General features: G+C 39.9%; 2 protein-coding genes across 10 annotated transcripts in view; one reads left to right on the top strand and one right to left on the bottom strand.

Moving 5' to 3' along the window:
* Positions 1 to 1,393, bottom strand: part of TMCO3 (transmembrane and coiled-coil domains 3) — a 51,066-nt gene extending 49,673 nt beyond the window's left edge. For 3 of the 5 annotated variants that reach the window (XM_033104733.1, XM_033104731.1, XM_033104732.1), the window contains exon 1: positions 1,158 to 1,391. The gene's annotated coding sequence lies outside the window, so the exon portion shown is untranslated. Of the gene's footprint in view, positions 1 to 1,157 lie in introns of all 5 variants that reach the window. The other 2 variants (XM_033104736.1, XM_033104735.1) reach the window with 2 other exon arrangements.
* A 118-nt stretch (positions 1,394 to 1,511) lies between these two features.
* The window catches only part of DCUN1D2 (defective in cullin neddylation 1 domain containing 2), a 29,935-nt gene continuing 17,846 nt past the window's right edge, over positions 1,512 to 13,600 (top strand). Inside the window, exons 1-3 of one of the 5 annotated variants that reach the window (XM_033104745.1) lie at positions 1,512 to 1,716; positions 8,044 to 8,260; positions 10,736 to 10,904. In XM_033104745.1, the coding sequence (XP_032960636.1) occupies positions 1,714 to 1,716; positions 8,044 to 8,260; positions 10,736 to 10,904 (389 nt within the window). In that variant the 5' untranslated portion in view covers positions 1,512 to 1,713. Of the gene's footprint in view, positions 1,717 to 1,907; positions 2,030 to 6,780; positions 6,799 to 7,858; positions 8,261 to 10,735; positions 10,905 to 13,600 lie in introns of those variants that run through there. The other 4 variants (XM_033104746.1, XM_033104749.1, XM_033104747.1 and 1 more) reach the window with 4 other exon arrangements.

Genomic DNA, 13,600 nt, shown 5'->3' with positions numbered 1-13,600 from the left:
GCACTTATAATCCTGTAAATACAATTAGCAAAAGAATTAGAAATGAGTTGAAAAAGGGAGAGAGGGAGGAAAGAGAAAGAAAATTCTTATGGATATTAAAAATCTTTAAGGCATTTAATTGTTAAACTACAAAAAACAAATATCCCATTGAGTCATCCATCATTGAGACACTACTTTTTACAAACTTGATGAACCAGTAAAATGCTCTGATCCAAAGAATAATCAGAAAAAAGTATAAATATGAAAGGCTGAGCTACCTTAGACTATAGTCTAATACTATGTGAGCTTAACAGTGTTCCAAAGTGTGTTTAAAATAACCGTATTTACTCAGGTGTTAGCAGGTGAGATCCAAAAAGAACTGAGACACAGGGTCTAAGAAGAAGGTTTCAGGTCAGCGACCTGCAGTTCTTTCTTTAGAACCGGGAAAGCGACGTGGGGGAATAAGAAGGGAATTGCAGAGTCCTTTTGGGGGCGGAGGAAGGGATCCACCCTTGGAACCTCACGGTTCACGGTGCGGGTAGATGAGCTGGCCGCTGTAATCCAGCCACCAGGTCTCCCCTGTCTTTCCTGGGAGCTGGCCCAGAACAGCCAGACGGCAGAAGGCATTAGGTTTTCTGTGTGGCCCTGTTTATTGGACTGGCCACAGCAACAAGAAGTTCACACCTAAGTTAGAATGCAGCCCTGCAGGGGGTGGTCTGTAAGCCCACCCCGCTGTTTAACCGCTGACTTGGGCGGCTTCCCCAATAAAGCTTTACCAATAAAGACCGCACCCCCCACCACTGCCCCATCACACACACCCTCCTGAACACAATCCTGGGGTCCACTAACAGGTCCATCTGTCTTTACTAGAGGTTTTGAGGGAGGGTGAACAGTCATCCTCACACACCGCAGTGCCAGATGCGCAGGCAGAGAGATGGAGAGCGGTGCTCAGGTAGCTGAAGAGCCCGGGTCTGAGAGACAGACCCTCGGAGAGGAGAGAAGGGGAGACCCGGGGGAAGGGCGACCACGGGGAAGGTGAGATACCCCCAGGAGGGGGAGACCCCGCCCAGAAGGAAGCCCCGGGAAGGGGAGAACCCTGGGAAGGAGCCCCGAGGGCCCGAACTTCGGGCAGGACCTGAGGCTCCACGCCTCTCGTCCGTACCCCGCGCAGCGCTCACCTGAACGTTCTGGCCGCTGCGCGTACTGGGCCCGGCTCTCCGGCGCCAGGAGGCGAGGGGCGGACAGGAATGAGGCCTCCTTGCATCCCTACGCAGGCAGCGAGGCTGTCCCTGGGGCCAGGACAGGGACGAGGTCAGACACCGGGAGGGGCCGAAGCGACCCTACCAGTCTCCCGAACGCTATCGGTACTAGGGAGACGCGGCTCCTTTAAGAGGGTGGGACGTGGGTTCCGTCGGCCCCCTGGCCGCGCGGTGCTTGTCGGGATTTGTAGGAGGGGGCGGGCCTGAGAACTGCCCGCCCCCGGGTGGCCTGTGCAAGTCCGAGTTGAGGAAGGGCGGGGCCAGGGTCCCGTCGGCTCCCGGGCGCATCGGTGCACGCCGGGAGTTGGAGTTCGATCGGCAGGAACTGTCGCCACCTCCCCTGAGCCCCTCCCCGCGCGGGTGTCCCGCGAGCCAACGCTGAGGACGAGGACCGAGCGGCTGATTGGGGCGGGAGGCGGCTTGGGCTCCTGCGCAGACGGCTGGGCCGGCGAGAAGCTGGGGAGCGCCGGGGAGAATGGTAGGTGGCCCGTTGGTGTCGCCTTCCATCCGGCCCCATCTGCATACCCGGGGCTGGGGGAGCTCCGGAGTCAGGGGTCCGGGACCGTAGCCGGGAACGCCGGGCGCGAAGGTCACCGGAGCGGTGAAGTCGCGGTCCGCCCTCCTTCGCGGTGGGCGCCGCTGGTGGTGGGGAGGCACGCAGGTGGGCACCTGCACGACCCAGGGCGAGATCGGACTGGTGACCTAGGTGCAGCGTTAAGCTGTGACGGGATGGAGGCGCAGGACGAGCGGGGGGACTCCGAACAGTGCTCCACCGAAGCACGAGCAGCCAGGTGAACGGGGAGGGAGGGACGTTTCCGGTAGATGCGGCATCCTGTCAGAGACGAGCAGGACGAGATAGCGCTTGTGAGCGTTGCCAGTAATTCAGTGTGGCTGGAACGTGGAGTTCAGGGTCAGCAATGGCAGGACTACATACGTAGGGCCTTGTATTCCATGCTGAGTGCAGAGTTTATCCAGGAGATAATGGGAGCCATAGAAGGTTTTTAAGAATTAGGTGTGTGTGTGTGTGTGTGTGTGTGATTTGATCATGTTTGTATTTTTTAAAAAACGCCTTTATGTCAGGAGGATAGGAATTGAATCGGAAACGGTCAGGATTGCAGGGAGACCGGTGAGGAAGCTGTTGTAATAATTTAGGGAAGAAGAGATGAGGACTAGAACCAAAGATTGTCCTTAGGAATAAGGGCGGTGAGAGGAGGGAGGGATGAGGACTTTTACAGAACTGTTCGGAAAGGGAGAATAAAGGAAAGAAAGGACTCAGCAGTTCCTGGCTTGGGCATCTGAGCAGATGGTGATATTGACCAAAATAGGAAATATAAGAGGGAAGAGCAGATTTGTATGGGAGACAATACAGTAATGAGGGGGAAAATGAGGGATCATGTAGTTAGTTGGAGATATAGACCTGGAGCTTAGAAGAGAGGTTTCTGGAAACGTATATTTACTTTGAAATGTAGTGGAAACCATGGTAATCTGTGGCTTTATCATTCATTCGGTAAATTCAGAGGTTTCCCTGTGCAAGGAAGGTAGTGTACAAGATGCTGGGGGTTTGATGGTGAGCAAGAGAGACATGGGTTTGGTATTCGTGGAGCCGATGTCCTGGCAGGGAAAACAGGCACGAAACACACAACTATTTTATTGTAGTTGAGATAAGTGTAGGGAGAGGCACAGGTTCCCAGAACCCGTGTGATGGAGCTGGTGAGTGGTGTCAGATGCTAAAGTAATACTGTGTGAGCTGAACTCTCAAGAATGAGTGGGGTGGGAAGGGCAGCCTGGTAGGTGTAGTGCTCCAGGTGGGAAGAACAGAGTAAGTGGCAGGAGGCGGTGTGTTCCAGGAGGCGGTGTGTTCCAGGAGTCGGAAGATCTGCCGGGCTACAGCACAGACAGCCAGGGAAAAGTGACACAGTAGGAGGCTGGTGAAGGAACTGAACCAGATTGTGCCATCTTCTAGGGCACAGGAAGAAAACGTTAGTCTTTATCGTAGGGTAGGTCCTGGGAGGTTGGTGAGAGGGTTTCCAACAGGAGAGAGATAGTCCAGGAGGGATGTGTTGGGGAAAGAGTGGAGGAATAAGGACAGAACTTCAGGATGGGAAGAGGAGCAGAAAAGGAGATGAAGAAGGGTTGGTCAGAGAAACAAGAAGACTAGAGCGAGTGGTGGTAGAAATCAAGCGGGGGCGGGGGGGCAGTCAGCAGTGCAGCCATAGACAATGAGAGGCTAGTGGGACAAGTGCACTGCCCAGGCAGGATGTGCCCACCTCCTGCCGGCAGAGACCACTCTCTCCAGCTCTTAAGGGGAAGGGGCTGGGTGGGCAGGAGCTTTACTTGCAGAAGAGGACTGTGCTACCACTGCAGAGGTTGGAAATCCAAGAGTGTGAAAGGGGACCTTTGAATTTAAGACCATTCGGTATAGAGCAAGCTATATACTGAAACAGAGTGACCACGTTTATGTAATTAATTTGATTAATATAGTTGCCATGACAGCCCCTTGTAAGTTGACCCTAAGAGAAGATTTTGTTGTATTAGGAGGAAGGGCATTGTAAGAATAACTTTTTTTTTTGGTTCATTTTATGTATGGTCAGCCTTGGTGCCCGGATTATGTAAGTGATTTTTCACAAGGTCACAGTGAAAATATTTGAGACTTTTTCCATAGGCTAGAGATTTTATTTGATGTTTCTACTGTATTATCCAGATTTTTATTTCAAGAATTTTGTACATTTTAACAGCAAAACAATGAAACATAGAAAATCCATCCCCACCTCCCACCTTTAAAAGCCGCCATTGGTAATTTCATTCTCTTGGTGTGGTCTCACTGAAGGGTAGGCTCTGGTCCTGCAAGTTTATGGACCTTTATTAATTTTACATGGATTTAGTCCTATCTAAATAGACCAGAACTTTCTTCTTTCCCCTATAATTTTTGTAGTTTATGAGGCTTTTTCTTCTTGACAGCTTTATGCCAGTTCTTTTTTTTACAAATTGCAACTTGCTGTTTGCAAATTGCACATATAATCTTTAAACTTACCTTAATGATTATTGTTTTAATCACTGTGATTTTATGGAGAAACTTGTAATGAGCGATATCAAATTGTTGCAGCTTTAATAATGGTCCCTTTCCTTTTCATTCTGGCCAGAGACTTGTTATGGACTAAGCTTAGACCCATGGATGCTGTTGCTCATTCAGAACCAGCGCCTTGGTACCTCTTTGAGGTTCAAGGTCACTTGGAGGTTGAAGGTCGTAGGCTCTGTCTTGTGACAAATCAGGCACTTGGAATAGATCTAAAAGGGATCTATTTGTTTCTCTATCTGCACATCTTTCCATTTTGTAACTTAACATAATAACAATTCAAACCACTTTATGTGGCCTGGACCCATATACTCCTCCACCTCCTCTTCTAGAGTTTCCAGAAATTATTCTCCTTTACACTGTTGATATAACTATTTTGTCACATATTAGGAGAGGCTTCAAGAGGTGATCATCAGGAAAAATACCTCAAGATCAGGTATCATCCTATCTTCCAGGTGTCTGTCAACATGTACTTGGTGTGGATCTAGCAATTATATAGAGCTGGTTAAATAATTCAGTTACCTGACAGTACATTATTCTGTTGATCAATCTTGGAGTTTCTAAGGGTGCTATGTTGAATTTTTTTGAGTAAAATCTACATAACATAAAATTAACTGTTAAAAAGTATACAGCCCTACAACTAGACTGAGAAACAATGGCATAAAAACCCGGGGGGGTAGGAGGGGGCAGGTGGGGGGGCGGAGGCAAAAAAAAATGTATACAATTCAGTTGCGTTTAGTACATTCATAACGTTGTGCTACCACCACCTCTAGTTTCAAAACGTTTTCATTATCCCAAAGAGAACTCCACACCCGTTAGCATTCACTCCCATTCCTCCCTCACCCCACCAGCCCTTGGCAACCACCAATCTGCTTCTGTCTCTACGGACTTGCCTCTTCTGGGTATTTCATATAAATGGAATCATACAACATATGACCTTTTGTGACTGACTTCATTTGCTCGGCATGTTTTCAAGGTTTATCCACATTGTAGTATCAGCACTTTATTCCTCTTACGGCTGAATTTTATTGTATGTATAAACCAAGTTTTGTTTTATAATTATGACAGAATTTTAAAATCTAGCTTTGACGGCAATTTCCGTAATAAACATGTCATCATTATCCCCAGTAGTGTACCATTTTTGGGTTGCACATCTGTGTCTATCTTAAGGTTTCTGAGGTAACCCTTGGCTTTGGCCACCCTCCCTTGGGTAGGCTATCAACTTCATAAAAAAGGATGCCAGCTTTATTTTTGTCAGCTTATTGTCAAAATTGATAAGATCTTCCCTATTTGGTTCAATTTGATTTTACCAGAGAATATGTCTTGAACTCTTCCTCTAGTTCTTTTCAATTTCAGAAAATAATGTATAGAATATTCCATGTACTTCCCTAGAATCTAGATCAGGATTGCAAACTACAGACCACAGGTTAGCTCCCTATGTTTGTAAATAAAGTATTATTGATGCACAGCATGCTCACTCATTTGCATATTGTCCATGGCTGCTTTTCTGCAATGGTAGAGTTGAGCGGCCTTAACAGAGACCAATGGCTCTCGATTTAGCTCTTCGGTTCTTAATCTGAGTTCTACCTTCCCCTGCCCTCTGAGGAACCAGTAGATGGGCATAAACATTCTGTGAAAACTCTGAAACTTTGTGCAAAACCACATGCACATGTGTGTTTCACATGTGTTTTCCTCGAGAGAGGATATGTGACTTTTATCAGATTCCAAAAAGGACCCAAGACCCCAAACCATCAACATTGTTGTAAGCAGCCGAGATGTTAATTCCCTTTGTTATCCTAGATCAGCAGTTGCCAAACTTTTTAGTTGAGGTCCTTGTGTATAGGGGTCCCCTTGTATATAATTTTAAAAAATTATTGGGACCCCAAAGAGCTTTTGTTGATGTGGGTTGTAGCCATGGGTATGTACCATATTAGAAATTAAAATGGAAAATTTAAAAATATTTATGTACTTTAAAATAACAATAATAAACTCATTACATATTTACATTACATTACATTTTTGCATATGTCTTTAATATCTAGCTTAATAAAAGATAGGTTCTCAGATCTTCTGCATTTAGTCTGTTAAGATATCACATCTCGTGTAGCCTCTGGAAGCCTCTACCATACACCAATGAGAGTGAGAAAGGTGGAAAGGGGCTTGGAATCATTATGAAGATAGTTTTGTGATCATAGACCCCCTGAAAGGACCCTGGGCTCCCCAGACCATACTTAGAAAGTGTATTTGGACTGCATTATCTTATTCTCCTGCCGAATTGTACTTCTGCTGTTGTGGCATCAGCATGCACTGAGGGATGCCTTCAGAAAAAGCTCTGGACACTTGCTCTGCTGTTTCTTGTTGGCATTTTGGTGAGGAGTTGGTCTGGTATGAAGGGGACGTTGCACATTGCCCTTTCTTGAGCAGCCACAGGAGACGCTTCCTTCAGGGTTCAGTGCCAGGAGGAGCTGTGCCACTCCTGGGCCACTGGTAGGTTTTTAAATCTTATAGAAAAAGATTTTCCTAACTAATCCTATTTTCTTCTTTGCTCTGACAACTGGGAAGCTTGGAGCCTACTTTTCAGCTCACTTTCAGCTCTTGTTAATGGTATGCATGTCTGTATATTATCCCTGTCTTTCTTACCTCCTTTTTTCCCTCCTCTCAATGTCTTCATCTACATCTTGTTTTCCATTTACATATTTTTGTAAGTTATATTATAATTTATTCTGTGTGTTTCTACAAACCGTCTCATCTTTTTTTGGATAAGATTGAATGTAAATTCTTTGAAGTAAAACTTTTCCTCTTATGTATAAAGCATTAGCATCTAGTCGATTATAGAGTCTGTTTTGATTTACAGAAATTAGTGAATCACTTTCATTTCTGGTGTCATTTTTCATCAAGTTACCACAGATGAATAGAAACTTAACCATCCTAAATCTGGAAATATTAAGATGTTATTTCGTTTCATTATATACTATATATAGTACAGTTACTTGGCAGTTTTGTTATTTACTACCTACTTGCAGCCTCTGCCCTATTTTTCTATTTTATTTCTGTCCCATGTACGTAGATATTCTTGTTATTCATATCATCTTCATCTAGTCATAACAGGCTTCTTGTGCCTGCTTCTGGAACTTTTGTAAATTATTTTTGACACTATTCTTACTTAATTGTGTATGTTTTCATCTGTGTGGTTCTGCTGATTTTAAACTGGGAAACAATGATCTTTCCAAACTGGGAAGCCCTCCTCCTGTACATTAGCGCCTGAAACTAACTGAAGTCAAAGAGGACCCTGCAGATGGGTGGTGGTGATGGTGGTGATGTGGTCAGGCCTTGGGGCACACAGGCCTCATTTCATCAGGGGGCTGCATGTGTGTTATAATGAGGGATTTTACTGAGACTTAGGAAAAAAAATAATGTCATACTTTATGCAAAATTAACTGGGAAAAGATCAAAATGTATTTTGCTTAAAATATTGATTCTTATAATTTTTTGAAGATTAGACTTTGCATATTTGTTACTATATAGATGCTGTCGTTTCAATTTTCAGAAGACTGTGCAGTCTTTTTAACTGATGAAGAACGAGGCTTTGTCTTCCTGTAATTCTGAAGTGAAGTTGAGTCACCCAACGAGAAAAAACTAAGTCCAGTTAAAATATAGGCATTAGTAATAGAACGCTGAAACAAACCTCTGGATTGGCTTCATTGGCTTTCCTGCTTCTTTTGCATCCCAAAGCATAAGCTTAAATCATCTCAGAAGGACAAGGTCCGCCAGTTTATGGCATTTACTCAGGCTGGTGAAAGAACTGCCATCTACTGCTTAACACAGAATGAGTGGAAACTAGACGTGGCCACTGACAACTTCTTCCAAAACCCGGACTCGTTCCACAAGGAATCCATGAGAAACACAGTAGACAAGAAGAAGCTGGAGCAGCTGTATAACAGGTACAAAGGTAAGAGGCGACAGTGACAACAAGGGCAGACAGTAGAGAGTTCGCTTCCATCTGTAGGAAACAGAGTGAATGTTATGTTTCTTGAATTTCTGGTGCTGTGCTCAAAAGACCTCCAAGATGCTGGTCTTACTCTTCCTGGTATTCATCTGCAAAATCCAATCGCTGAAATGGAACTGTGAGTGTTAATCTATATAGATTAGGGTTGGGATGAGAAGAGTCTACAGATTGATCAACCCCCTGTGTTCTGGGTAGAGTCTAATGAGTTAACCACCAGTGGCAGGGTACCCATGGCGTAGTATTGTGGCCAAATGACTACACTTGTGAATACAGTGTTTTCCCAAGCAGTTCCATCTAGGCTGAAATATTTGTGGTGAGAAAGTTGTTTAAGAACAATACCAAATTATACAAATAATTCAAGATGTGAGAGTAAGTCATCCTTCTCTTAACACAGTGTAGTAGTGTTATAGCACTGAAAACAACTTCAGTTGTTGCATAAGCTTTGGGAAAAGCCTTTAGCAAAGAAACTTTTGTATTGGAGATCGGGGACAGTTGTTATTTTTATTGAAATCAACACCTAGAATGGAGCTTTCCCTATCAAAATACTGTCATACTGCAAAAATAAGTCTACATGATGAATACATACAGACCTAAATCACTCAGCAGGCTTTAAAATTGCGTATCAAATGTCAAATCTGTGCTGTAATGGGAGAGGCAGCAACGATTCAAGAGTTGATTTATTTTTTCTTTCTAGTAGTTTCTAAGGCTAATCCTTATATTTCCAAAACTTAAAATAACACAACACCTTATTTAAACAAATATTAACCCAAACAGAATAACTCCCTTGGCTTTAAATTCTTGTTCATTATTTTTTTTACTTTAAAGAATACTGTGTGTATATTTTAATCTGTCTATTTAGATCTGGAAAATGGATTGAAAATTGCATTCTTTTTTTAAAAAAAGATCTTGGTTCAGAAACATATTCTTTAGTTAAAAAAGATTTGTACTTGTAGTTCTCGAAAAAATGTACATTGTTTATAATTAAGCTGCAGTGTGCTTTAAATTTTTTTGGCTTAGTTAATTGTGGAGCTAATTTTGTAAGTCAGACTGCAGATTTTTAAAATTATTCAAATATGTGCAGCTGCCTTTGAAAAGATACTTTTATGTAAGTGAAAATTGTCATTTTTCTTTAGTTTAAACTTCATACTTTCATCATTTAATATTATCCATGCAATTGTAGTTATTTAGATATGTGGTACAATCATTTTGGGTTGTAAAAATAAATACATAGTTCAAAGACTATTCACAAATAAAATATAATATTGGTTATTACATTAATGTATACAAATGAATGCATACTTCAAAAGCTACTTTAAAATATTCAATATTATTGTATATGAAATGTATCTAGATGGCTTATTAGGTAAGACCATTATAGACCATTGTAGACCAATTTTTCTATTACCCTGAAGTTCTATCATGTTAGGAGCACAGAATTGAGTAGGAAGACAAGTGAAAATGTTTTACAGAACCTGTGTCCCTTAATCCCATGACTATAGTTAAAGTATTAGTCCCCTCACTAATACTTTTGAAATAGTATTAGTAGAATAGAGTCGGCAGAATATTTGCGGTTTCATTCATTTAATCATCATATTTTCCTTGGTAAAAGTCGTATATAGTACTTATATGACCAAAGTTAAATTTTGTATGACAGAAGAAAAGTTTATCACACTTAATCTTTATTTAAACAAAGCAACTACAAGTTTTCTGTTTGCATCTTCTAAACCAACAGAATTAACACAAACATTATGATAATATATTATGATACATACTATCTGTCTGAAATTACTAGATCTTGTTTGGTAAGGTCTTGCTGCAATTCTTTTAATAGATCGTATTATTTGATTTTCAGATGGGGAAATGCTAAACCAGAAATGGAGGGAGAGGAAAGCCTGAATTTCCAAGCTGTTAACGTGGATGCATAAACTAAATGATTTTGAAAATAACTATTGTACAGTAGCATTAGAACTATAGCAAATAAAATCACTTTTAAAAGAAAAACATCAATCTTTTGCTTTGGTGGGGTTGTGATAAAAACTTAAAGTATTATGAATACCAATGCAGGAATTTTTGCAACAGTTTGCCTTTAGGCAAACTAAAATTCTGTAAACTTTAATTTTATTTTACTTTAGGGAAATTAATTTTTTTCTTAATGACGAAGTCTTCTAAAAGAAGTTTCAATGCTTTTTTTTCCCCACTAAAGCCCAGAAACCTAGATTTTAAAAATAAGAGTATTTCCTGGATAAATTATTATTTGTTGCCGTTTCTTTCACAAATAGTAGAAAATTACAGTTTATTGATTGATGTGTTCAAAACATGCGTGCTAGAACTATGTATTAGATGTATGAATCTAACAACCCATTTTAGTAATACTTTCCAAAGTAGTATAACTTCTTTTTCCCTCAATTTTAACTATAGACCCACAAGATGAAAATAAAATTGGAATTGATGGGATTCAACAGTTTTGTGATGATTTAAGCCTAGATCCTGCCAGTATCAGCGTTTTGGTTATAGCGTGGAAATTCAGGGCAGCAACTCAATGTGAATTTAGCAAAAAGGAATTTGTAGATGGCATGACAGAACTTGGGTAAGTAAATTGGTCTTCGTTTAAGTTTTTTCAAAAAGGACAATACTTTCAACATTAATTATTTTTCAGCCACCTGTAAATATTAATTTCATATCAATTTATGTTCTTTGTGTATCTTATAAATTTCTTATGCATCTGCACTATATTAATCCTTTGGTTTCCGTTTAAATTACAGTTAAAGTTTTATTTAATAATTTTTTTTCAGATTAATCCCTTTTGTAATTTATTTTCTACTTTAAACTTTTTATTCCAGTTTTGAATTGACAGTAAACATCAGAGTTTTCGTTTGTTTTCAGCCATTCAGTTTATTTCATAATATTGCGTACTAAATGTGTAATTTAGTGTGTTGCTGTAATAAACATTAATAAAATGTCATTTTGATTTTTGCTTGTAATACTTCTCTGTTCTACTTTCAGGGTTGGGGTACAAGCTTCATTGATAACTTAAGATGTTTCTCACTTGTCAGATAAGTCAGAGAAGTAAATGAAAGCACATGACATCAGTGTTTTTTAATCATTAAGTTTACTGAATTATTTCATGAGGTCACAGAAAAGCCAATTTATTTGACTTGCTGATATTCTGATATTTCAGTGTTGACAACTTAAACTAGCGCTTACAGCATTCCACAGGAACAAAATAGAGCATTTATTGTTCCCAATAACCTGATGAATCTGTTGTATTTGTCAGCCTTGTCTGTTTAGATGATAATAAAGACTTTCTTTATTTCTAGTGATATCTGGGGGTTGTATAAAACCAACCAAACAAAAGAGATATTACAATGATGTAATACCACATTTCTTCATGTTCTTTACACCCAGGAAAGCCTAGATGAATTATCAGTAGTTTTAGAATGGAAAACTACCTGTTAAAGCAGCATTCCATTGGCGTTGTACTACTGTGTTTCCCCGAAAATAAGACCTAGCCGGACCATCAGCTCTAATCTGTCTTTTGGAGCAAAAATTAATATAAACCCGGTCTTATTTTAACATAAAAATAATATAATATAATATAATATACAATGTAATATAATTAGTATAATATCATATAATATAATATAATATAACATAATATAATATAATATAATACCGGGTCTTAGTTTAATATAATATAAGACACGGTCTTATATTTTTGCTCCAAAAGACGCATTACAGCTGATGGTCTGACGAGGTCTTATATTCGGGGAAACATGGTATATATTATCCCATCTGTTAAATTTCCCCAAAATAAGAGATTTTGCAAATAGGGGCTTCTTATAGAAACGCTGGTATTTCTTAGACATTGTCTGGAAATATGTTGTACAGGTAAATTTTTAAAATCCCTATCTGTTATTCTGTTGTCATAACTTAAACATACTTTAAAGATTTTGAGTGTGAATCTTCCCATAACGTGTTAGATAATTTCATGCCCTCTTATATGGAGCATATAGAATGAATTTAAGGTTACAAGTTGATGATGGTTAATGTTGCAACTCTCCACATCTCACTGGGTGGGTAAAGGTGAAAGCATTTTATAAATATTAAAGTGCTGTGTACTAAACAAAAGTATTATTAATGTGTTAGTAAAGTATATTGTAGAGATAACCTCAGTGTTTTTAGGGATATAAAGGACTATTAGCTTCTAGTCTAAATAGCACTAACATTTAAAATATACTTTGACTTTTGTGTCCGCTCTTTTATTTTTTCACACTTTTTCCTGGCTATTAACTGTTGACTGTGGTTGGAGTACCTGCCTTTAACATCTTTTCATTGCAGACTTGAGGATTCTTTAGTAGACTGAGTAAACTTTATGAACTACCTTGACATCTTGTAAAACCAAAAAGTGACTGTATGTGTGGCTCTGTTTCTGAATTCTCTATTGTATTCCACGGATCCATTTATCTATCCTTAACCCACACCACATAGTCTTGATTATTGTAGACTCAATCTTTGAGTTTAGCCAGACTGCAGGACACAAAGTCAGCAAACAAAAATCGATCATATTTCAAAACACTGAATACAACGATGCAACAAAACAAAGTGAATTTTAAAAATATATGTTATTTTCAGTAGCATCAAAATATAAAACACCTAGGATAAGTCGAATTAAAGATGTATGAAACCTTCATAGAGAAAACAACTCACTGAAAAACAGGAAACCTGAATAAATTGAGAAATATATCTCATTCATAGGTTCGAACACTCAAGTGTTTTATCCCTAGAAATATCTGTACATTTAATGTGCTCTCAATGTAAACTCCAAAAGTAGCAGATTTATGTATGTGTAATTTGAAAAGTGGATTTTAAATTTATATGAATATGCACAGTCAAGAATAACCAACAATTCTTAAAGAAAAAAGAATAAGGTGGGAAGATTTGCTCTACCAGATAATTAGGACTTTTCAAGATGTACTAAATAAGACTACATGGTATTGAGTACCAGAATAGATAAATAGACCAGTAGAACAGAATGGGGGGCCCAGAAACGAATCCATGTATACAGGTACATTTGATTTATGGCAAAGGTAGCACTTTAGAGAAGTGGAGAACAGACATCTTTTCAGTAAATGGTCGTGGGAGATTCAACTAATCATATGGAAAAAAATTCATCTTGATCCCTACCTCACACCATAAAAAGCAGTTCCAAGTGGATTGTAAGTCTCTGTGTGAAAGGCTGAAGGCAGAGAAGCCTCTAGAAAATAATGTAGGAGAATATCTTTA

This window comes from Rhinolophus ferrumequinum, chromosome 4, assembly GCF_004115265.2.
Source record: "Rhinolophus ferrumequinum isolate MPI-CBG mRhiFer1 chromosome 4, mRhiFer1_v1.p, whole genome shotgun sequence".
Lineage (NCBI taxonomy): Eukaryota > Metazoa > Chordata > Mammalia > Chiroptera > Rhinolophidae > Rhinolophus > Rhinolophus ferrumequinum.
This window is presented reverse-complemented; position numbering and strand designations above follow the sequence as displayed.